The sequence below is a fragment of the Notothenia rossii genome (genome assembly GCF_949606895.1).
Source record: "Notothenia rossii genome assembly, chromosome: 3".
Taxonomy (NCBI): Eukaryota; Metazoa; Chordata; class Actinopteri; order Perciformes; family Nototheniidae; genus Notothenia; species Notothenia rossii.
Window position 1 is genome coordinate 5,154,205 of NC_136901.1, and position 26,288 is coordinate 5,180,492.

The window sequence follows — 26,288 nt, forward strand, 5'->3', positions numbered from 1 at the left end:
TTCAAACCTGCTGGATAATTAGTCAGCCTGGTTTAACTCTAGTATGCATGAATGGGAAATAATAAGGCTACTCATGGTGGCCAGCACAGTTTGACATCCCAGTGGGCTAAGAGGACCTTGTCAGAGCTGGTCACCTCATGAAGGTTCTAATGGAAGTTCAGTCTTCTTGGTTAAAGAGAGGTTTAATAGCACTGACACTGAAAACGTGGACAGTTTTCTCCCCTAAAAAAGTGTTTTAATTACCATTTCTCCACTAGATTAATCTCCTCACAACAGAAATCTTTAGTTAATTGAGAAAAGGGAGTTTTCCCCTCCATGTTTTCTCCCTCATGTGTTTTAATTAACATAAAGCTAGGAGAATAGCAAGTCAATCGTCGAAATTAGGTTAATAAATTAGCAAAACACAATTTTAGAGCAGTTTTAACACGGTGAGGCAGTTATGGGGGAAGCTACCAAGAATCCTCGCACCAAACCTCCTTTATTAATATACCATTTTAGCTTTTTTGCTTGTCATTACATGCAGACATCTCTGACAACCTGAATTATTGATTTTTTTAGATTAATTTGATTCATTTTTCAATTCGGCGTTAGCAGACAAACCAGGAGAAACCAATGAATCACTTAAATTTGAACTTGTTGAACCTCTTCGCTTGTTGCAGCCCTGAATCCAAATAAACGGTGGGTTGAAGCGGCTAGCGGTGAGAACCAGTACAAAATGTGTAAATTAAAAGAAATTAAGAGCTGCTTAATGGATTGGGTATATGCCGAACTGGTTAATGGATGTTAAAGATATTAAACATGCTTAAATTGATCCTTTAAAATACATTTACGTTTGCAGACACACTAGTAATGATTAAATTGACATGTTTCGAAACACAGTTTGGCTCTCCTGGCTGGAGAGTTAATTAGCAATCAGCAGTGAAGCAGAGAAGCGTTTCTTACCGAGCATTAAAACACCGACGACCACCGTGAGGAGACACTTATCCATTTTCATTCCTCTTTTCTTCTGTCTTTTCCCCCTTAATTTGCCCCCGTTTTCTTTGTCCTGCGTGTGGGGTAACAGCAGTCCTCTTCAACTCTGCACCGCACACAGGGCGCAGCCGCAGAAAAAACCGACTATAATCCAGAGAAAAACGGATCCCAAATGGAGTGTTTACACGGTCCACACACTGACACTGAACCGGTTCAACGTGTGCATGGGAATAAGGGTGAGATTGATAGTGAGGGAGGCTGGGAGGGAGAGTGGCCGGAAGTTAGGTGACGGGCTGGAGGAGGAGTGGTGGAGCAGGGAGGTCCCAGGTGGAGAGAGAGAGACTCCCTGATCGATAATATCCTGCCTCAAGGTGCATGCTGCAGACATGTCCATGTAACACCTCTGATGTGATGCTTTACACTCTGTATTTGTGTATGGTCCTAATAAACAACAGAAATGGGATGTATCTAAGTGCTTTTAATCACTATTCAAACTGACACTGCACTACTTACATTTTTTGTATTTTTTAACTGTCTCATTCTATCTTTTTGAACGTGTCTTTTCTGGGCGTTTTTTTCAATTCATAGTGTTTCTTTTGCACTATGTATTAATGCTTTTAATGTTTTTGTAAGTGCACTTTGAATTGCCATGTGCTAAAATAAAGTAAAATGTGAAATAATTGTGCATTACTTAAGTATGTGCATGCTACTTTATACTTGTACTCATCTCAGAGGCAAATATTGTACTTGTACTCAACTACATTATTTAAATATAACTTTAGCCACCTTGCAGATTCACAAATGTAATCCTAAAGTATCTCTTATTACTAAGAAAACTCCCAAGAAATGCAGATATGGTCCACTTTTACCAGCTGCAAAATTAAAGTAATGAAAACATTAATGCATCAATAATTGAAAAACAACAATATAAAGATATTCTTCTGATATGGGCCATTGTGCATAAATAGTACTTTTCTTTTGGTACTTTATTGTAATACCTATAGTATTCGGCTTTTGCTTCAGTGTAATGCTAGCAGTTTGCCTCTGTTTCCAGTCTTTATGCTAAGCTAAGCTAATTCCTTTAAAGAACTATGCTGTTTTAACTGTTGTTTAACGATATATATGTCACACTTTTTTTACATTTCCTGCCCTTTTTACAGACCTGTCGCTGACACATGCCTGCTGTCTGTAGCAGGTGTGTGTGTGTGTGTGTGTGTGTGTGTGTGTGTGTGTGTGTGTGTGTGTGTGTGTGTGTGTGTGTGTATTTACACAAACACACCGTCAAAGATCTCTGGTCAGCCAGAAGGCGAGGAGTTTGGGTCTGTAACCTGGTCGGGGTCAGAGGTTAAAACTTCGAGGGTCATCTGCTCGAAGTTGAGTGTTCTATTTTTGAAAGGTGTGTTTGGCCGATGGGAATCAAGTCTAGTACTGCATGTGGTCGCAAATGTGTCGCCTGTTTAAATTGACACACACACACACACACACACACACACACACACACACACACACACACACACACACACACACACACACACACACACACACACACACACACACACACACACACACACACACACACACACACACACACACACACACACACACACACCGGATAGTCTTATCTCATTGACCTACTCCCCTATCACTCATTAACCATAGTCCTGTATTCTTGGCACTAAATCTTAATCCACTCACCTTAAATCTTTTCTCCTCTTTAGACTTGCTTTAAAATTAATTAAAAACAATTGAATTCAGTTCTTCACATAGAAGGAATAAAGTATTAAAGTGGATATGATTAAATACAGTCAAATCCTAGGGTCAACATTGGGTCAACTCTAAGTGTTGGATTACACTTAAACCTCAATATGTGGAAAAAATTGACATGTAGCGCCACCTACTGGCCAAAGAGAATTCACTTTGACAATAAAGATTAAGGGAATAATATATATATTTTATCCCAATAAATAAAATGTCCATATATATATTGTTTACACATCTGTTGAATACATCTGGATTTAAATCTAAAAGGATATGAGAGATCATCTTGTTGGATTTATTCAATGTGTGATATTTTTAAATTACTTATATTTTTAGACAATCCATTGAGTTTTAAGTTGGTTGAGGGGTTGGAAAATGTTCTTCACCTTTAAAGGAGCATGTCATATTGAGCTGAAAAAATGAAATGCATCTAAGCTTGACTACCAATCGACCCGTGTGTCTACAGCACCATCTAGTGGACACACTGAGTTAAAGCACGAACACAAACTGAAAGAAAATCAGAAAATGTACAATTTCTTCTGTCTTTATCACTAAAAATACACATGTAAAAAAAATGTATGATGTTTGGTGGATGTTTCTAAATGTTAGCATTTAATAGATTTAAAAGATTGTCGAACCTCAGATTGAGGAGGAACAATGCGGATTCCGTCCTGGTCGTGGAACGACGGATCAGCTTTTTACTCTCGCAAGGATCCTGGAGGGGGCCTGGGAGTACGCTCATCCAGTCTACATGTGTTTTGTAGACTTGAAGAAGGCGTATGACCGGGTTCCCAGGGAGTCACTGTGGGAGGTGCTGCGGGAGTATGGGGTAAGGGGGTCTCTACTCCGGGCCATCCAATCTCTGTACTCCCAAAGCGAGAGCTGTGTCCGGGTCCTCGGCAGTAGGCCTAAGTCGGACCCATTTCAGGTGAGGGTTGGCCTCCGCCAGGGCTGCGCTTTGTCACCAATCCTGTTTGTAATATACATGGTTCGGATTTCGAGGCGTAGTCGTGGGGGAGGGGGTCTGCAGTTCGGTGGACTAAGGATTGCACCACAGCTTTTTGCAGATGATGTGGTTCTGATGGCTTCATCGGTCTGCGACCTTCAGCACTCACTGGATCGGTTCGCAACCGAGTGTGAAGCGGCTGGGATGAGGATCAGCACCTCCAAATCTGAGGCCATGGTTCTCAGCAGGAAACCGATGGACTGTCCACTCCAAGTAGGGAATGAGTCCTTACCCCAAGTGAAGGAGTTCAAGTATCTCGGGGTCTTGTTCTCGAGTGAGGGAACAATGGAGCGTGAGATGGGTCGGAGAATCGGAGCAGCGGGAGCGGTACTGCAGTCTCTTTACCGCACCGTTGTGACGAAAAGGGAGCTGAGCCAGAAGGCAAAGCTCTCTGTCTACCGGGTCATTTTCGTTCCTACCCTCACCTATGGTCATGAAGGATGGGTCATGACCGAAAGAACGAGATCGCGGGTACAAGCGGCCGAGATGGGTTTTCTCCGTAGGGTGGCTGGTGTCTCCCTTAGGGATAAGGTGAGAAGTTCGGTCATCCGGGAGGAACTCGGAGTTGAACCGCTCCTCCTTCGCGTCGAAAGGAGCCAGTTGAGGTGGTTCGGGCACCTAGTTAGGATGCCACCTGGGCGCCTCCCTAGGGAGGTGTTCCAGGCACGTCCAGCTGGGAGGAGACCAAGGGGTAGACCTAGGACCAGGTGGAGGGATTATATCTCTTCGCTGGCCTGGGGGCGCCTTGGGACCCCCAGTCAGAGCTGGTTGATGTGGCCAGGGAAAATAAAGTTTGGGGCTCTCTGCTGGAACTGATACCTCCGAGACCCAACCACGGATAAGCGGGAGAAGAAGGATGGATGGATGGATGGAAAGAATGTTCATGTCACAAGTCATTCAAAACAAATCTTAATTGAAATAAAATGTTGACTTAGGAAGTATTACTACTGCAGGAGGGTCAAAGAAAAATAAATCAGTATATCACTAACAGAGGACACACATTGTACTGTGAAGACATATTGGCGTTGGAAGTCCAGGTGATAATTGTATGCACGTTATGTGTTAGATGGTGCTTTGCGTTTATTAACATAGAATACATTTTCATCTCGTGTGTTAGTATTTAAATTAACAAATATTGTTGAATGGACTGGAGAAGAAATTGAGTAAGAATTACAACAGTTCTAGAAAATGGGTGTATTGTTGTAAATTGGGTATATTCAATTCATCTTTTAAGAACTTAAAATAATTTCTCATCATTGTTAAATAAAGATGGGATGGTCGGTGTGAAAATAAAACAACAGCCGCACAGGGCGGGTGTGAAAACACAGCAACAACTAAATAATTAAATAATGAGGAAGAGGAGAATAAAGGACATCGTAATGATCTTGCAGTTTGCAGGAGCCTAAAACAGTCAAAACCACAAACACATTTTAAGCAGAACAGACGCAGGATGACACGCTTACACACACACACACACACACACACACACACACACACACACACACACACACACACACACACACACACACACACACACACACACACACACACACACACACACACACACACACACACACACACACACACACACACACACACACACACACACACACACACACACCGCGCTCATATCTTCCTGGATTGAATTGACACCATTTATTTTCAAATGCATCCGGTTTAAATCAACATTTGGAGATTAAAAAGCAGAGTATAAAATATATGCTTATTCACAGATAAATAAAACACATGGTATGGTTCCTTTTCTGCATATAAACACATGGAGGACATTTACTGTATTTACATTATTGTTAAGATCAAGTCAACCCTGCTCGATAAGCAAGAATTCATCAATAAAGTTCACATATTAGCCGTCTGTGATTTCTATGCCGCCCAGATTTATTTTATCAATCAATTTACACACACATAAATAAAGAACTGCAATCAAGAGTTTTGACAAAATATGTATAAAAATACTGCAGTGATATTATCTGGCACTTAAAATACAAATATTCTCTATATTTACTTATCTGTCTGGCATAATAGGTAAACAGCACATTACAGAGCCAGCAGGTAACTTTTAGAGGTAGACCTCTCAGAAGTGGATTATTCATTCAAAATATAGTTTTAAAAAAGAGTCACAAATGTACCAAAAATATGTGGGAAATTAACTTTTTCTCATTGATTATTCTGATGCGTGGCCAGCGGTGGATTCTTGACGAAATCCCACAACTTTTACATTTTAAAAAAAATTTCTTTACCTGAAACTGCCTGATTTTATTCAAAGATAATATCCAAGTGTTTTTCTCGAAAAATTGTCCGTTTTTTCCTGTAAAATGACCGTTTTAATTTTGGAAAAAGGTCATTTTAATCTTTAGAATAATGTTTATTTCCATGACCGACACGGCCCTGATACACCTCTGTAGAAGAGAGCAGGTGAACCCCTGACGAAGAGGAGGGATGTCACACCCTCTGAGCTCTGGGACCTTTCTTCCGGGGCTGAGGAAGAGGAGGAGGCTGCTCTTCATCCACTGCCTCAGCTGGTCTGGGCACCTGAGGAAGAAAAGAGAGGAGTCGGATAAGAACAGATTCTGATGTTCACACACGGTGTTGAGGACACATCTACAAAGACCCCCACCACCCCAGCCACAAACTGTTCTGTCTGCTGCTGCTGTCTGGCATCAGGTCTAAAACATTAGTAAGTCATGGGGATAGCTGTTAAATGAACCATCATGGCCACACACACACACACACACACACACACACACACACACACACACACACACACACACACACACACACACACACACACACACACACACACACACACACACACACACACACACACACACACACACACACACACACACACACACACACACACACACACACACACACACACACACACACACACACACACACACACACACACACACACACACACACACACCCCTCCCCCCACCTGAGCGGCTTTGCGGGGGATGGGCTCCGGATGTCCTTCAGGGACTCTGGGTTGCTGCTGGGGGTCTCGTTTGGAGCGATGCTTTCTGGGCCCCGTGTGTCCCGCCGGCTGCTGCTGCTGCTGCTGAGGAGGAGGATGATTATGAGGAGGAGGAAGAGGAGGATGGTCGTCGGGGGGAGTCTGTGCATGTTGATGGTCATGCAGATCTTTTTTGGTCCACTCCAAACGCATCTCTGTTGAGTGAAAAATGTATTGTGAAGTCTAAATTGCCTTTTTTTGCTTCTTAATTCAAACAAAACTATATATTTTGAGTGTTTATATTTAAAGACATAGATAATTACAAATAGAACAGTGTGTGTCTATAGAGTATTTACAGAGCTCACAATATAAAAATATAGAGAATACATTAGAATATACTATAATAGACTGCCCTATAACCTATACAAATACAAACATAATACAAATTGTAAGAAACCCACCATGCCGTCGCCTGCGATTCTTCCATTTGGTGCAGACGCAGCAAATAATCACCAGGATTATCAGCAACAGCACAAGTCCTGAGGGGATAATATCATATTAATATAATGCTTTCCATCAGAAATGTAGCATAGGCCTAGTTACAGTGGCTTTCTTTTTTATGTTCCACTTATTTCCATGGGATATTTCAGTTTATAAAGTCTGATAAAAACATATATTAGTACATAAAGTATATTGGTATAAAACGCCTGGCAAAAAGATGTTTTAGTATATTTAGTAAATATGTATTAGTATATATAGTCTGGTAAAAATGTGTATTCGATATATAGATAAGATGTATTAGTATATATAGTCTGGCAAAAAGATGTATTCGATATATAGATAAGATGTATTAGTATATATAGTCTGGTAAAAATGTGTATTTGATATATAGATAAGATGTATCAAAACCACAAACACATTTTAAGCAGAACAGACGCAGGATGACACACTTTCAAACGCTCTCTCTCACACACACACACACACACACACACACACACACACACACACACACACACACACACACACACACACACACACACACACACACACACACACACACACACACACACACACACACACACACACACACACACACACACACACACACACACACACACACACACACACACACACACACACACACACACACACACACACACATCTTCCTGGATTGAATTGACACCATTTATTTTCAAATGCATCCGGTTTAAATCAACATTTGTAGATTAAAAAGCAGAGTATAAAAGATATGCTTCTGACATTGCATGGTGGTTTCACAGATAAATAAAACATATGGTATGGTTCCTTTTCTGCATATAAACACATGGAGGACATTTACTGTATTTACATTATTGTTAAGATCAAGTCAACCCTGCTCGATAGGCAAGAATTCATCAATAAAGTTCACATATTAGCCGTCTGTGATTTCTATGCCGCCCAGATTTATTTTATTGATCAATTTACACACACATAAATAAAGAACTGCATTCAAGAGTTTTGACAAAATATATATAAAAATACTGCAGTGATATTATCTGGCACTTAAAATTCAAATATTCTCTATATTTACTTGTCTGTCTGGCATAATAGGTAATAGTTAAGATGTATTAGTATATATAGTCTGGTAAAAAGATGTATTAGTATATATAGTCTGGTAAAAATGTGTATTCAATATATAGATAAGATGTATTAGTATATATAGTCTGGTAAAAATGTGTATTCAATATATAGATAAGATGTATTAGTATATATAGTCTGGTAAAAAGAGGTGTTAGTATATATAGTCTGGTAAAAAGATGTATTAGTATATATAGTCTGGTAAAAAGAGGTATTAGTATATATAGTCTGGTAAAAAGATGTGTTAGTATATATAGTCTGGTAAAAATGTGTATTCGATATATAGATAAGATGTATTAGTATATATAGTTTGGTAAAAAGATGTATTAGTATATATAGTCTGGTAAAAATGTGTATTCAATATATAGATAAGATGTATTAGTATATATAGTCTGGTAAAAAGAGGTATTAGTATATATAGTCTGGTAAAAAGATGTATTAGTATATATAGTCTGGTAAAAATGTGTATTCAATATATAGATAAGATGTATTAGTATATATAGTCTGGTAAAAAGAGGTGTTAGTATATATAGTCTGGTAAAAAGATGTATTAGTATATATAGTTTGGTAAAAAGATGTATTAGTATATATAGTCTGGTAAAAAGATGTATTAGTATATATAGTTTGGTAAAAAGATGTATTAGTATATATAGTTTGGTAAAAAGATGTATTAGTATATATAGTTTGGTAAAAAGATGTATTAGTATATATAGTTTGGTAAAAAGATGTATTAGTATATATAGTCTGGTAAAAAGATGTATTAGTATATATAGTTTGGTAAAAAGATGTATTAGTATATATAGTTTGGTAAAAAGATGTATTAGTATATATAGTTTGGTAAAAAGATGTATTAGTATATATAGTTTGGTAAAAAGATGTATTAGTATATATAGTTTGGTAAAAAGATGTATTAGTATATATAGTTTGGTAAAAAGATGTATTAGTATATATAGTCTGGTAAAAAGATGTATTAGTATATATAGTCTGGTAAAAAGAGGTGTTAGTATATATAGTCTGGTAAAAAGATGTATTAGTATATATAGTTTGGTAAAAAGATGTATTAGTATATATAGTTTGGTAAAAAGATGTATTAGTATATATAGTCTGGTAAAAAGATGTATTAGTATATATAGTTTGGTAAAAAGATGTATTAGTTTATATAGTCTGGTAAAAAGACGTATTAGTTTATATAGTCTGGTAAAAAGATGTATTAGTATATATAGTCTGGTAAAAAGACGTATTAGTTTATATAGTCTGGTAAAAATGTGTATTCGATATATAGATAAGATGTATTAGTATATATAGTTTGGTAAAAAGATGTATTAGTATATATAGTTTGGTAAAAAGATGTATTAGTTTATATAGTCTGGTAAAAATGTGTATTAGTATATATAGTTTGGTAAAAAGACGTATTAGTTTATATAGTCTGGTAAAAATGTGTATTCGATATATAGATAAGATGTATTAGTATATATCGTCTGGTAAAAAGATGTATTAGTATATATAGTCTGGTAAAAAACACGTACCTCCTCCACCGGCCATGATAATCCAGATATAAATATTTGTTCCTAATATATTTATTTCCTCCATCCAAACTTGAGGGAGAAAGAGGAGCAGAAACACATTGAGAAGTGAAAACTGGGTGGGAAATGTCTGAAACGTGTTTCTAAATTCTCCTGAGAGTGAATCCGATGTGTTTGATACTCACAGTCCTTCTCGCAGGTCTGCGTCACAGCGTCGCTGTTCATCGCGCTGACTCGGTTGGAGACGCTGCACCTGAAGGAGTCTGATTTCACCTGTTTGGCTTCTTTAGTCAGTTCCCATCCAGACCCTTTCCCACCTTTGGGCTTTGCCTCCACCTTGTCGTTCTTTAGCCACTCCACCTTGAGATCACCGGGTTTCTGGGTAGATACATGTGGAGAAACGGAGAGATTAGAGAACACCTGGAGCTTCAGGTGAAACTGGAATCCAATCCAACTTTAGTTATATAGCACACAAATTCCTACTGGCCATTTAAAGAGCTCAAAAATAGAATAGAATGAAAAAGACTAGACGAAATGGAATAGAATAAAATAAAAATAAAATTAGATAAAGTAAATACAAATTAACTGAATTAAACAACAACAAATGTAATAAAATTAAATTGAAGAATAAAATAAAATGAAAAGTTGAGTGACTTTGGAAATATCATAGTAGCTTGACAGAAAAGACCCTAACCACATTTCAGATAAGATGGTCTCTGCAAACATCCATCAGCTGACATTAAAGGTCCCATGTCGGCCATTTCTACTGATCATAATTCCATTGTTGAGGTCGACTAGAATAAATATATATTGTGCAATGTTCCAAACTCACATTGGTTTCTCAAACAGCACCTCTGTATAGTATGTGTATTCACTCTCTGCCCTAAACGGCTTGTTGGAGCCACCCCCCCTCCCTGTGAGCCCACTGTGCTCTGATTGGTCAGCTCGCCCACTCTGTTCTGATCAGTCCACCACCGTTACAGCTGAACATCAGTGATTATGTGTTACCATGGCGTTTGTTAGCAACCAGGAAATGACACCAGTAATGACAAACGGATGAGAATGCTGCGTGGGGTCTGGGTGCCGTGTTGGCGGGACGTTGAGGGGCTCGCTTCTCCGTCCCTTTGAGGCTCGAGGAGCGGAGAGTGTGAGCTGGATTACTGGTGTCGTTTCCTGGTTGTTGCGTGGGGTCTGCGAGACAGCGAGACCCCGCAGAGCTTAGCCAGAGCACACACACATAGACAGGTAATAACCAGAAAAGCATGAAATGGGATCTTTAAACTTAGTTAATTTAAATGGTCAGATAAGCAAACTTTTTGAGTGTGTGGAACAAAGAACAACTTCTAAACTTTCTTTCAGTAAGTATTTATGCAGGTTTAGCATTGACCTATAATGCCTCAGATTCAGCTAATGCTACGAGCTAACACTAAAGTTGTGATTTAGGATAATGGTTTGTCAACAGCGGCCAGAACCAGCTTAATTTTTTTTTGATTTGGCTCTTGTTTCTTTCCTAACTTAAATAATGAATGAAATGTACTTTTGTTCTTACCTTCTTAGCGACGTTGCAGGTAAATATGACGGAGGCTTTTTCACATTTAAAGCTCACTGAAGGCTTCGGCACGCGTTCTGAGGAGATGAATCAGAACAAACATCAGGATAAAGCCTTTTTGGATTAAAAAAAACACTTTGCATTCACAGAAACATTGAGATAAGATGTAGTGAACTGAACATATGATAGGAAATGAAACCAAATGATCTTTTCTTTCACTTTAAAGGTACAGTTTGGATAAATAATACACATTTTAAACAGTTGGTGTTTGTTTTGACACATCCAGTGTATCAAGAAACACTTAAATACATTTGGTTATTACTCACCCAATACACATAAAATTGTGGTTTTCAATTCCGTTCCAATTTTCTTTCCACTTGTATCCAGAACCTCAGGCTTGTACGCCCCTTTTTTGCTCACTGTCACACTCTTCAGCCACAAGGATCCGTTTTCATGAATGTCTTCCTTTTCCCCTTGGACTATTGTGGTTTTCGAAATCCGACTAAATATAATCTGATTGTTGTTGTACATCCATTTCAAGCGCTCTGCGTCGTTCAGTGTGTGGCCCGGCCCCAGAGGCACATTGACGTTGTCGCCCGTCGCAGCGTATAGGTCACACGGATCCTTGGAATCTTTGGGACGGAAAGAAAGGTGAGGAAACACAAAGAACCAGATTTGTAAAATGCTTCAATCAATCACATGAGAACTCAAATGCAGCATTCTGGGATTCTGATCTTTTCAAAAGCCTCACTCAGGCCCTCTGGTGGCTGAAGGGTGGTTTAAATTAGGGCTGAACGATATACCGTGTCATGGCGATAACCGCGATATGCGCGATATTCACATCGCGGGGACGTGCGATTTAAAAAAAAAAATTTTAGGGCGTTCGACAGGAGCTGGTGTATAGCTGTTCTTCATTTTATTTGTATAATGTTGTTTAAAAGATGTCCACTACTTTGCTGCTATTTGCACAAAAAAGGTTTTAATTGTGGAATAAAAAGCGAAATGACCTATTTGGTCACGTATGTTAATTCCCTAATGTGATAATGAAGCTTCCTATAGTTTAATGTTTAATCTCTTGGATCCCTTCTAGACCCCACTCTTCTTCAGTCACAGATGAACCCCCTTATTTGAGGGTAAGCAACCTGCATTATCATGACATGTTAGATCATGACTTAAGGTATGATGAGTCAACCAGTTAAGATCCAGACGTCCGTGACTAAAATCCTTCATACGGTTAAATATAGTTAAAAAAAACGCAATATATCGCAGGAGAAAAGATATATCGCAATGTCAGTTTTTTTCAATATCGTGCAGCCCTAGCTTAAATGCAACAGAAATATGTATTTATTGTACAGCTTATTATCTTCCATATTAAAGAGGCCATATAATACTTTCTGGGTTCTCCCTCTCCTGTAGTGTGCTAGAGGGATTTCTGTGCATGTCCCCTGCCTGAAACGCCTCCATTGAACGCTTCTGTTGCGCTCCAACACATTGTACTAGACTGGGCTCTGGTTTCAGACAGAGGGTGAAAAGAGGTGATGCAGCACGGGCAATATGAGAGAAATAAAGAGCTTTTTGAACATTGAAGCGTGGAGACGTGGAGTCAGATGTGGATTAAACTTCGACCACAACATCGTGTGTGAGCAGCAATGAAGCTCCTTTTTGAAGCTCACCTAACGTCTACCATTCTACAAAATATAGCTGTCAAAGCCTTTATCTTCATTATTTTCGAACCTGCGTGTTCCTCACCCTCCTGCACATTTCACACAAACCATTAAATGTGAAACCGTAGCATGAAACTCTGCCTCATACGTGTGATTTGTATCCTGTTGTCTCTGAGCAGACCGCAATCTGCAAGGAAGCCACGCACAGCAAAACACGCGCTCTAATATAACGTCTGCTTAAACTTCACTTTCACGAAATTAAATATATATTATTTATACTGTATTGTTTCATATTCAAAATAATAAATTTTCTGTATTAAAGGGGTGTAGAAATGGGCTTGAACTCTTTATTTGCAATGTCGCTTTGATAGGGTTTCCTTTTCTGTGAAGGCTACCCACAGGAAATGGTTTCATGAGTCATCATCATCATCTAATAAATTCAAACATTAATATTTTCCTTTAAATAACGTATTAGAGCCTTCTTTAGAAATCGCATTATTTGAGTTTGGAGTCAAAATGGGTTTAATGAATCATTACAAAGGAAATGAAGGCTGTACCGAATGTCATTTCATTTCTACATTTGAAGCTTCAATTGACGTTTTCGGAGTTTAACTTCTACTGTCATCATGTTTTAAACCCCCCAAAAACCCTCCAAATGAATAAAATCATTCATCGGGGTTCAGCTTTTTGGATTAAATCAACTTTGATGCTCAAAACTGGCAATTTCTGTTCGGTAAGAAAGTGATGACGAGTGAACTTAAGTCTTTTCCGATAAAAGTGTTCGAGCCAAAACGACATAACATGGGAGGTGTGTGGCGCAGTGGGTTGTGCGTTGGCGTTGGGATCAGGGTCAAACCCATGCTTGCCAATCTTGAGACCTCAGTAATCGGGAGCATTTCAAAATGCAAAATGGGGGGGGACGACGACGACGACGACGACGACTCAGACGTTCAGTTGCACGCTACTAAAGAGAGGCGTTACCATAGAAACCAAACAATGGTGTAGCTGTAGTAAAGTCCGAGTGGAAACAGTCAAATCTGATATTTTCAGAAACCGGAAGAAATGCGGGAGAAATATGACCCAGGGAGGAAACCGGGAGAGGTGCTATGAAATCGGGAGTCTCCAGCGAAAATCGGGAGGGTTGACAAGTATGGTCAAACCCCACTGCAGTCAGCATGTCGTTGTGTCTCTGAAGACACTTCACCCCAAATTGCTCCTGTGGGGATCGCCCACAGTGTTGAGTATGTAAGTCGCTTTGGATGAAAGCGTCTAACAAGTGACATGTAATGTAATAACATCAGCATTGCCGTTGGAAAGTGTACGCAGAAACACAGGAGAGTACAGAAAAAGGGCATGGGGGGGTCTTTAAAGAATCACAAGGTCCCCCTTCTCTGTCAAAGTACATCTGAAAATCAAATCAAACAGTCTGCAATCATCCAAAGCTCAATGAGAAAGGTTAAATATTGTTGTTTTTCCATCAAACTCGGAGCAAGTTAAACGATGCAGTGTTGTGAAATGAAAATGAGTTCATATCTCAAAGTGGAACACCAACGTTTATTTTTTATTTTTATGTAGTTGTGGTGTTGAGCCTCTTGTTGTGCTCCAGTTGTGGCGGACAGAAAAGTACCACAACTATTATTAAACCTGACTATACACCTGCTATATAAAACAGTTATCAAAGCTGTGATAGCATAAGTAATTGAAGAGGAGTAGGGAACGATGTTTAAAAAAAAAGATTACCTTCCTTTCTCTCAAACCACAGAAGCATGCAGGCTTCACACCTCGGCTGCAAATGTGAAACTGCAGAACACCAGCATTTGACTTTTTGACATTTAAAAAATGCATACCAATAAAATCCTCCAATCCAAATCATGTGCATCAGCTCAAAGTGTTTTAAAAAATGGTTTATTAAATCGTTTGCTTAGCTGAGAATCTATTGAATTTCACAACGCGTTTTTTACGCGCTCTAATTTCAGTGTGTTTGAATGGAAAAACCCGAAAGGTTTTATAATAAAAAAGGCAGCACTGATGTCATTTTACCCCCATTATGTTCCTGTATTCTTCCCCTATACACTCAGCTGATAAGTCGTATTGTATTTCTCTGCCGCACTGAAGCGCGCCTCGCTCTGCTTCCTGTTTCCTCTGTAACCTCGTTCAGGCCGTCGCGACCACATCTGCTGCGACGCCGCTTCTTTTGTCTACCTGATATACTTCTGTCAAAGGTTTCAACTCGCAATCAAAACACACCACAGCTACAGATAGAGATAATTATGATCTAACAGGTGAAGTCAGTGCACATCTAGACGTATGCATGCAGAGCAACCTGTGTTCAGAGGTGGGAAGTAGTGGAGTACGAATACTTCGTTGCTGTACTTAAGTACGTTTTCCTGGTATCAGTACTTTACTCCACGACGACTTTTTACTTTGAATTCTTACATTTTGAACCCAAATACCTGTACTTTCTACTTCTTACATGTTGAACACAAATACCTGTATTTTCTACTTCTTACATATTGTTGAACACAAATACCTGTACTTTCTACTTCTTACATGTTGAACACAAATACCTGTACTTTCTACTTCTCACATGTTGAACACAAATACCTGTACTTTCTACTTCTCACATGTTGAACACAAATACCTGTACTTTCTACTTCTCACATGTTGAACACAAATACCTGTACTTTCTACTTCTTACATGTTGAACCCAAATACCTGTACTTTCTACTTCTCACATGTTGAACACAAATACCTGTACTTTCTACTTCTCACATGTTGAACACAAATACCTGTACTTTCTACTTCTCACATGTTGAACACAAATACCTGTACTTTCTACTTCTTACATGTTGAACCCAAATACCTGTACTTTCTACTTCTCACATGTTGAACTCAAATACCTGTACTTTCTACTTCTTACATGTTGAACTCAAATACCTGTACTTTCTACTTCTCTCATTTCCCAAACAGGCTGGTTCCTTTAGTCTGAATGTGTGTTTGGTGGCGTGATCATTATTATTTAGAGTCATTGCGTGCCTATTGATTTGAACACGATCCGTGTATCCATCATTTCCTGGTCTTCTGTAAAGAAGAGGGACCAATGAAAACGTTGTCATGTTGCCGTTGTTCAGCATGGAAACATTCATTAGCTAACAATGACATTATTGTTCTATTAATATAAAGGGAGGTCAGGTACTCTTTAAAACAGCTGCTAGTTATGGGTACTTTTTACTGAAGTACATTTCAAAGCCTCTTTACTTTCACTTGAGTAATGAAGTTTAGTCAGTACTTCTAATTTTAAACACGAGTATCTGTACTTCTACTTGAGTAAAGGATGTGTGTACTATATGATCTGCATTGATTAATCTATCAACAGAACATTGAATCCATTACCTGCTCACCTAATCTTCAGGAAAAAATGTAAGAAAATGCATTTGTATAACGCCTTTCAAGGGACCCAAGGCCGCTTTACATGTTGAACAAACAAACAAACAAACAAACAAAAGGGGCAGATAATAAAATAAAACAATTAGATAAATATCAGTAGGAGTGGAAGCAGGGGGACTGTGATGGGTTAGGGGTCAAAGGTGAACAGGTGAGTTTTAATGATAAAAACAACTAATTGAAACAAATTCCTTTAACATTTGATTAACTAGGATGGACATTTTTCACTATTTTCATTGTTCTTTTAAGAGAAGAATTAGTAAATTAACCAATTATTAAATAATCCTTAACATTTCATTTAATTGATTTCACGTCATTCAATGTCAGTGCCTTTAGCTACAGCTGAATAAACGCATTAGGAGGTACAATTTGTGCCAAAGAAATCTATAAACTTCATACGTACTGACTTAGAAAAGTAGAAAATGTACCCTTTAGTTTGAATCTAGTTTATTGAATTTGTTAACGTTTTTTTTGTGAAGCAAATTAGGAAGTATAAAACAATGCAGCATGATCAAACTATAGCAGAAATAAGAAGGTAACGAGACAGATGTCCAGAAGCTAAACTAAGATTCTTTAAAGTAAATTTCTGCTTTTAATATTTTGTATATATCCTTTAAGATCCAGAGCTGGGACAGGAAGTGCAATTTGAAGCCTGTTGCTAAAGAGAATCCTCCAAAAGACCCATGTTTTAACTTTAAATTAGAAATGATACTTTGTAAGGAGGTAATTGTTAATTAGTTACCTGTGGAGGAGAAGGCGTAGCAGCAGAGCAGGAGCAGAGAGACGGAGGCAGCAGACATCTTCCTCGCCATCTTCATCATCATCTAACATAGAGAAACAGCCGCTTTCCATTATCAAGGTTATTTCCTGTAACAGCAGTGAGATACCCTCCTTTATGAGTGGGCGTGTGTGTGTGTGTGTGTGTGTGTGTGTGTGTGTGTGTGTGTGTGTGTGTGTGTGTGTGTGTGTGTGTGTGTGTGTGTGTGTGTGTGTGATTGTGTGTTCATGGTTTCTAAAGGAAGTGATCCAAGAGGCCCTCATTGTGACATTTCAGTCAAAGAAGAAACGTATCATCATATTCAGAGGAAACAGAGACACTAAATTGTAGTTAAAGATAGTACAATATACATTAAATCGAAAACCACTAAATATACATTTTAGCTGACCTCCAGTTGGAAACTCTTTTTGTGTTGAGGAAGTTCTTTACCAGCTTAAAAACTGGCATTATTAACCTGTAAACTGCCTTTCTTAAATCACAACTATCCTCACTCATTAAAAGATATTTACATAATTCTATTCATTTCATACAATCAAAGAGTTTGTAGAGTTAGGAGTGTCTAAAATGAGGTATATTGTATAGGGCTGTAAAGCAGACTAATGTCACTTCTAGAGGGAACATGCTCAGTTTTTTAATAGCTTTTAAATACAGATGCACAGCTGTTGTGTCAAAGAGATTTTTGAAAGGTAAGGGAGACGTAACAACATTGCTAACAAACCCAAAGTGGAACAAAGTCCACCATAACAGGAAATAAATGATAGATTATGAGCAAGAATGAGTTACTTCAGGAAGCTTTGGTACTCAGCTGATAAAGTGAAGACATCTCGGTACAAATTGCAAGCAGGAACACACATTTGTACTTATATGTTTGTGCAATTAGTTTATTAATAGAAATGTTTGTGTTGACTTTCACTTTAAGGTACGTCAGGTAGATATTTGGTAGAGCTGGCGTGCCCTCGTTTCCCTCCTTTGTGTTGCTGCAGGAGAAACAGGTTGTTGAGTTGTGGTTTCATATCACAAACACCATCTCTGAGCTAAACATTTCTCTGCATTTCACAGCGCTGGTTTCAGTCATTCTTTAGAAAAGTAAAGGTAGCTTTTGGATCGAGTAAATGTTAGGAAACTCTCGGGAAAAAGGGACATTTTAGATGAAATCAATTCTAAAAAGGTGAACTGTTATTCGTTCATAAGATATTAAAGTAGGTCAAACAGGAGAAATAAGTACTTTTGTTAGGGACTAGCTGCGGATGAATACACACTTCAGCAGTACCACAAAGGGAAAACATGTACCATTTTAAACTTGATTTACTCTACTGTAGCTTCAGTGCGTACGAAAGAAAGCAGAAATTAACTGGAGCTGTTTGTTTCTCAGACCAGGAGTGACTTCTGGGAAGTAGAGATGCCTAATAATCAAGTTTCACATCCTTGTGCTACTTCATTCCTATTTTGCTTTCAGATTCGGACATCGAAGAACCCTGGTTGCTCATTCAGGTGTATTAAGTTAGTTTATGACACTGTGTAGCCAGGTATAGCAAATCAAATATTACCTACTCTCGCTTATTCACACTTAAAGCATGTCTTCTTAACATCTTAAAACATTTATATTTTAAGGTTGAAATACTGCAGGGATGAAGACGATGTCAAACTCCGGAGCCATTACTTGTAATCAGATTATGGTTTTTCGCGACAAAATGGACAAATCGAATCATTCCTCTGTATCTTATCTCTCACTGCCAAGAGAAGGAAGCCTACATTTATTTTAAGTTGGGTTATGACTCATGTGATTATTCTGTTTTTAGCATACGATAGTGTTGGTACTTCCTAAACTCAGATATTTAACTTGTTTTAAATTAAAATCTGATCATTATTAACATCTATTCATATGCTGTCCACAAGCAAACACACACACATTGAGTCTGTCACACACACATTGAAGTGTCACAGTCACACACACACATTGAAGTGTCACAGTCACACACACCCAACTCTGTTTACTGTGAAGGAAACACCTTAATAAGGGGTACTATAACAGTGTGGTTGTTCCACTAAAGATGAGCAGAACAAGCTATAAACAGACTTCTTAACACATAATGGTGAGTGTGAAGCAACGCAAACACACATCTGGGTAGACAGTGATACTTAGTGTTACCTGCTGTCATCCACAGGGGGTCACTATTACGCTGCATGTGCAGGTACTTTAAAACCAATACATGACAATTAGTTCAATTCAATTGCACACAACGCGATGCATAAAGAAAAATACAGATCCTTTCCTCCTTCACAGACACTTTCTTGCATTTCTGACTCTTATACATCAATTTATTTAATGTATTTAACACACACACAGGTTTGTTATTTCATTAATATATTTTAGCATACACTGCCTTTGGATTGTCTGATTAAATGTGTAGCATTATTTATTTTTTAAGCTGGATATCCTGCATGAAAAGTGCACTTCATATATTAAGTTATTGTGAGTCGTTATTATGAGATTGAATATAAATTAATACATTTAAAAGACTGTGTAAACTGCATATTAAAGTATGATGAACTTTGTAAAACTGATTTTTTTGTGTAATTATTTGAACTTCTACGCTAGTAAGGAATAAAAACCACTGTATTTTGTTCATTATTAATTAATTTCTTTATAAAAAATAGATGAAAGCAGCTTCTGGTTGGATTTGTTTCCAGTTTATTTTGAGTGTACTGCTTTTACAAACTTTACCGGGTTGTAAAACTTAATTTCTTTTGACGGTGCTCTCCAAAACAACTTGAAGGAAGAAGGAAACAGGTCAGATGTTGAGATGGAGTTCATCACAGGAAACAGATGACCCTCTTCTGTTAAATGGGCTTTTTATAAATAGAGCAAATATGTTTCCACTGCTGTGATCCAACAAAACCCTTTAAGATACCTCAGCGTCCAATCACAACGCTCCGTGTTAACCTCAACAACCAATCACAGTGGTTCATCAGAATGCTCTTAATAACCGGAGCCAATCAGATATTTGAACTTGACTAAATCAATGGAAATGTGTCTCCTGAGGGACGAGATACTTCGCTGGCCACATATTTCATTTCAAAGGGAACATCTGAGAAGAGGGTACACAAAAAGACACACTACTCTACTCATGACCTTAGCCTCAGTATTTCTAAAATCCTGGCCATTTAAAGCGACCCCTAAGTAAATAAACACACTTTTAAGCAAGAAGTAACTTGCATTGGCTCACATATTTCTTAACGGATATAACAAGCTTCAATAACTTCAATTATGGCAAAAAAAAAGCTGGACAATAGGCAGACGGTGATGCTAATTGGAAGCTAACACACTCATCGGTGTTTGTTGACGGGTTTAAAAAGCAGAATGATGTTCCTTCATCTCTACCTGTCTCCTTCCCATCTCTAAAGCTCACATGGACCCAACAGAATCATGACGTATTTAAATTGTTTTGTACAGAAATTGTAGCTCTGATCTCACAGCGAAATGGTCCCAGTTCATTTTCTATTTCCAGAGGAATGACAAGTGTTTCCTAAAAACCCGGTACACTGGATCGGAGTTATTTTTAGAGGGCTGATTGTTGCCGGGTATCTCTCGGGAACGCCGATGTGTGCAGGCGCTAGGTGGGAGTGATTCTGTTGGAGACGTGACAGTGGGCCGTCAGGTGCTGCGGATTTGAGAGGTTCTATTTTGGGAGGAGCGTCTGTTTTATGTGGGTTTTATTGAACAAGTCTGATGCTCATGCCTGGATTACAGTTACAACAGGAGCATGCTGTGGGTACTCTCAGCTATTGTGGTGCTTAAGTCCGAGTCATTCGGGGTCAGGTGTGCTGGATTTAGGATGTTTGATTTATATTCATTCCCTTTCCTGGATTACATCAGGAGATTTGAAAAGTGAATACATCTGACAGGGTGTACTGAATCCACTACGACAACAACTAAATGTGTTTGCCAATAATTGACTATTTGAGTGAAATGTATAAGAGATAACACCTGAGATTCCACATGTATAAGGTAATACATAAGAACAAACATTTTTGGGGGGTGAGTCATCTCTTTAAGGTTGAGTGTTTTATCCTGATTGGAAAGTAGGACAGGTTTTATTCAACATTAAAGGTCCCATGTCATGGCCATTTCCACTGATCATAATTCCATTGTTGAGGTCTACTAGAATAGATTTATATTGTGCAATTTTCCAAACTCACTTTGGTTTCTCATACAGCATCTCTGTAAACTACGTGTATTCACTGAATTTCACTCTCTGCCTTTAACGGCTCGTTGTAGCTCCAGTAGCTCCAGCCCCCACCCTCCCTGTGAGCACAGTGTGCTCTGATTGGTCGGGACGTTGTGAATCGTGTTGAGCTCCATGGAGGTGTGGTTTCCTTGTTTAGCGACACACAGCCAAACTCACCCTGAGCACACACAAAGTCACAGCCGAAGTAAAAACAATAAGTGTGGCTTGATATTGAGTAAGAGAAAGGTTGATAGACGCTGTGAGAATGGGTCTGCAGAGAGAATGGGTCTGCAGAGAGAATGGGTCTGCAGAGAGAATGGGTCTGCAGAGAGAATGGGTCTGCAGAGAGATCCCAACTGTCTGTTATCAGCCTGCAGCCAGGGAGGAGAGATCAGCAGAGCTGCATGCACTGAGTGTGTGTGTGAGGAAGTCCGTGGATTGGTCAATTTGGACCAATCAGCGGGGGCTTAACATAACGGCTCTGCGGATTGGTCCATTTCGTTCCGGGTACGGTTGACATCATGCGTACCCGGAAGAATCAAATGGACAGTGACGTATCTCCAACGAGGCGTTTTGGGGAGGTCTTTTCTGTGTTAGAGTTTTACTCCCTACAGGATGTACTTTGAGGGTTTTGACTCTGCAGACCGTTTACATGCAGGGGAACCTAGGCGCAGCATAAAATGTGCACTCTCCTCTTTTCCCACTCCCAAGAACGTAAACAATGAGACAGTGAATGCCGTTTGGTACATTTAATTACCAAAGTTTTCTTTTTACCAAACAAGTGCAACAACCCACAAAGCAAACAAATCTCTGAACACAAAATCTTGCCTACCAAATAAGAAAATAAACATACGAGACTCTTACCTACACTAACATTAAACAGGAGAAAACGAATTAACCAAAGAAAAAGGGTTTTGCACTCCTGAGTAAAGAATACAGCGTGCCTGCAAAGACAGGTAAAGTGGCTTACTTTCTTCAGTCTCCCCACAAGGAGAGACTGACAAGGTACACGGTCAAAGTGCGAACACAGCTCAACAGGACAGATACAAACCAATCAGCCTGTTGAAGGTAGCTAATCAGCTAACGGGCACCACCTGCTTGCTTGCTCACACACACACACACACACACACACACACACACACACACACACACACACACACACACACACACACACACACACACACACACACACACACACACACACACACACACACACACACACACACACACACACACACACACACACACACACACACACACACACACACACACACACACACACACAGGGAAAAATCTCTACACACAATACACATAACGACCAGGGTCGTAACAATGACACACAAGGGGACGGGTAATAACCAGAAAAGCATGACATGGGACCTTTAAAGGCTTTAACCCACCTGACGTTAGATTTCTCTGAATGTAATCTTATATATTACATTAAGAGACCACTTGAATGTCATCAGAGCGAGTTGTTGTGTCCTGCGTTGGTGCTCTCCTATAAAAGCCCCCATCAGATAAAGCAGCTCTTAGACGAGGCCTCTGGGGAGAAGCTCGTTGTACGCTGCTCCACATAGCTGGCTATATCTGGAGAACAGAGAGAGAGAATGTGTGTGAAGCTGCCAACAGCAGCACTAAGTCCTCCAGAGTAAACACAGCTGATGGGGTAAACCATCCTTCTTCACCCCTAAAATGCCCTTCCTATTCCTCTCTATTCATCGCTACCGCTTTCTCAAACAGCGTAGCACACTTCCATCAACAAAACGACATAATGAATGCCGGCGTTATAATAATGCAATCAATTCATGTCCAATATTAGTGTCAGCTCTAGTGGAGTCTTTGTAATCCAATATATCCTCAACACTTCCTTCTGTCACAGCTAACATGCAGAGCCAAACATTCCTGCGTTAATATCGTACAGTGAAGAGGAAGAATTGTTAGACTTAGTGGCCTGCCTTACATCTGCATGAAAAACAAAGCAGTTTTCACAAATCAGGACGGATTGGAAAAGGGAAATATTAACTGATGTAGAAATTAAAAGGTTTCCGGCATTGGCTTACTTTTCAGACCTTGAGGTTGCAACTTGTTTTAAACTCACGCATGTATTAGTTGTTTTTTCTGAATCCTTTAAAGGTCCAATGTCGTGCTTTTCTGGTTCGTTGGAGATACGTCACTATCCATTTGATTCTTCCGGGTACCGCATGATGTCAACCGTACCCGGAACCAAATGGGCCAATCCGTGGAGCCGTTACGTTAAGCCTCCGCTGATTGGTCCAAATTGACCAATCCACGGACTCCCTCACACACACACTCAGTGCATGCAGCTCTGCTGATCTCTCCTCCCTGGCTGCAGGCTGATAACAGACAGTTGGGATCGCAGCGAAATTCTCTCTGCAGACCCATTCTCTCTGCAGACCCATTCTCTCTGCAGACCCATTCTCTCTGCAGACCCATTCTCTCTGCAGACCCATTCTCTCTGCAGACTCATTCTCTCTGCAGACCCATTCTCTCTGCAGACCCATTCTCTCTGCAGACCCATTCTCACAGCGTTTATCAACCTTTCTCTTACTCAATATCAAGCCACACTTATTGTTTTTACTTCGGCTGTGACTTTGTGTGTGCTCAGGGTGAGTTTGGCTGTGTTTCGCTGTGTATCGCTAAACAAGGAAACCACACCTCCACGGAGCTCAGCGCGATTCACAACGTCCCGACCAATCAGAGCACACTGTGCTCACAGGGAGGGTGGGGTCTGGAGCTACTGGAGCTACAACGAGCCGTTAAAGGCAGAGAGTGAAATTCAGTGAATACACGTAGTTTACAGAGATGCTGTTTGAGAAACCAAAGTGAGTTTGGAAAGTTGCACAATATAAATCTATTCTAGTAGACCTCAACAATGGAATTATGATCAGTGGAAATGGCCATGACATGGGAGCTTTAATATCACCTACCTAGTTCCTGAAGAAACAAACCCAACGAATGCTTACTTCTTTATGTGCAGGGCCTGTTTTCACTCTGAATTTAAAAAGTATTTCCGATACAGAGCAGATCAGTGCCAAATCCTCCCTTGTAAATACCAGATGACCTACCTTTGAATACTTCTGATTCTGCTCAGTGTAAATGAACCAAAACAATGGAGATTAAGGGGCGACTCCGTTGTTTATCTCCATGTTAGAGCAGAGGGTTCTGTGATTTCTCTTTTTAAACATTTGTATTTGATTTGAATGTCCCTAGCGTACAGTATAAGCTGAAGTTTAGCTCTAGTCTCAAAAAATCCTGTTAACATCCGTTCCATTTTTCATGAGCGTGTGGTCAGTGGTGTGAAAAGTGTCACGAGGGAAAAGTATTTTACATGACTCTGGTTTTCCTTACCCAAAGCTTTCTCTCTCACTGGCAGATTGTCTGTTTCTCCTGCTTTGGTTTTCTGTTTCTCTCCCTCTGCATCTCCCTCTCTTTTCACCATGTAAGGCTGCAGAGAACCAACCGCTCGCTGCTGGGACAGAAAAAAACAAGATGAAAAAAGCATAACTGTTTTCTTACAGGACATTTTTTAAGAATGATTTCTTAGCTAGGTCTAAAAGTAGTGTGTTTGTGAAGAGGGAAGATGATAAAAATGAACCATTGAGGCACTTAGAGTCTGTCAGATATACATACATTTGAATAACACTGGAAATTCATCACACATTTAGGATTTCTGCCCTTTTTCTTGTGTCAAAATAAAGTCACTTCTTGATATTTGACTCTTTGTTAACTAATAGATATCTCCATGAAACCTCTCCAGCTGATAACTTACATTAAAACCACTCTTTTTTTTTTTAATGAAATTGGGGTTTTAAATATGCAAATGAGGCCATTTGGGTGAATTTAGAAGAAATATGAAGAAAGACAAATGAGATTTTCTTTCCACAAGTCAGAAAAAAGAGGGATGTCCCGATCACCTGTTTTTGCTCCCGATCCGATTCCGATCATTTGATTTTGACAATCTGCTGATACCGATTTTTCCCGATCCGATCTTTATGAAATGCATTAAGAGAAAAAAAAGGTAACAGATAACGGCTGGTCATCCAACGCGATGAGTTCAGCTATCTTGGCTGTTCTTTTTTTGGCCTTTTCAATGTTCTGGGGCACTTTCTCTTTCCTTTTAAAAGTCTCCGCCTTGCAAACATTGCATCTGGCTGTTACACTGCCTTCACTTTCAATGTTATAACACTTCCAAACTCCTGACACTTTCTCTGTCCCGATTCCCGAGTCTGAACGTAGCCTCTCGTTAGCTTACTGCTACTATTAGACACTGCTCCCACTCTGTTGCCAGATTTGAGAGAAATAAGCAACCAGGTCTATGAAGACAAGCCCCAAAGAAGCAACACTTACATGATGTTCTGTAATTTGAAACCAAAACTAAGGCCTCAGGATGACTTTAAGACTTGACCATGGTCATTTTTGTTTTGTAACATTAAATAAAATAATAAAAATATTTTATAAAAAAAAAAAAAAAAAAAGATTCCCGATCCCCGATTTTTTTCTCCCGATCCCGTTCTTTTGAAAATCACGTGATCGGCTCCGATCCCCGATCACGTTATCGGATCGGGACATCTCTACATGGTGTGGAAGCCAAAACTTGAGTAGGGCATGATACATGGTCCTTTTATTATGTTAAGGGCCAAAGGTCAGTGTACGAAAAAAAAGTCCTTCAAAAAAAAATCTCCTACGGTGCAACAACACTAAGACTGAAAAAATTACAAATTCAGCTCGATGTTCCCCTATGAATAATAAA

At 39.3% G+C, this 26,288-nt stretch overlaps 2 protein-coding genes across 3 annotated transcripts in view; both read right to left on the reverse strand.

Annotated features, from left to right (window-relative positions):
• ptgfrnb (prostaglandin F2 receptor inhibitor b) overlaps positions 1–1,303 on the reverse strand; it is a 52,556-nt gene extending 51,253 nt beyond the window's left edge. Inside the window, exon 1 of the mRNA XM_079673274.1 lies at positions 943–1,303. Within this exon, the coding sequence (XP_079529400.1) occupies positions 943–994 (52 nt within the window). The 5' untranslated portion in view covers positions 995–1,303. The remainder of the gene's footprint in view (positions 1–942) is intronic.
• A 4,308-nt stretch (positions 1,304–5,611) lies between these two features.
• cd2 (CD2 molecule) lies at positions 5,612–25,586 on the reverse strand. 2 transcript variants are annotated; one of them, XM_079669920.1, is made up of 9 exons: positions 24,906–25,586; positions 17,253–17,334; positions 11,729–12,034; positions 11,403–11,479; positions 10,039–10,231; positions 9,857–9,925; positions 7,175–7,252; positions 6,696–6,928; positions 5,612–6,286 (listed from the first exon to the last, which is right to left on the reverse strand). In XM_079669920.1, the coding sequence occupies exons 1-9, from the start codon at positions 25,059–25,061 to the stop codon at positions 6,197–6,199; spliced, it is 1,284 nt and encodes a 427-aa protein (XP_079526046.1). In that variant the 5' UTR covers positions 25,062–25,586; the 3' UTR covers positions 5,612–6,196. The 2 variants fall into 2 exon arrangements, with proteins under 2 accessions (XP_079526046.1, XP_079526047.1); XM_079669921.1 differs by having other exon boundaries at positions 24,867–24,992.
• Between the last annotated feature and the right edge of the window lie 702 nt (positions 25,587–26,288).

Excerpts from the sequence above, each read along its gene's own strand:
- cd2 (XM_079669920.1), bottom strand. The coding sequence starts at position 25,061 with ATGTCCTGTAAGAAAACAGTTATGCTTTTTTCATCTTGTTTTTTTCTG. Across the intron at positions 7,253-9,856 it reads TATCATGGCCGGTGGAGGAG|GACTTGTGCTGTTGCTGATA; the intron begins GTACGTGTTTTT and ends TTATCCCCTCAG. Across the intron at positions 6,287-6,695 it reads TCCCCCGCAAAGCCGCTCAG|GTGCCCAGACCAGCTGAGGC; the intron begins GTGGGGGGAGGG and ends TTTCTTCCTCAG.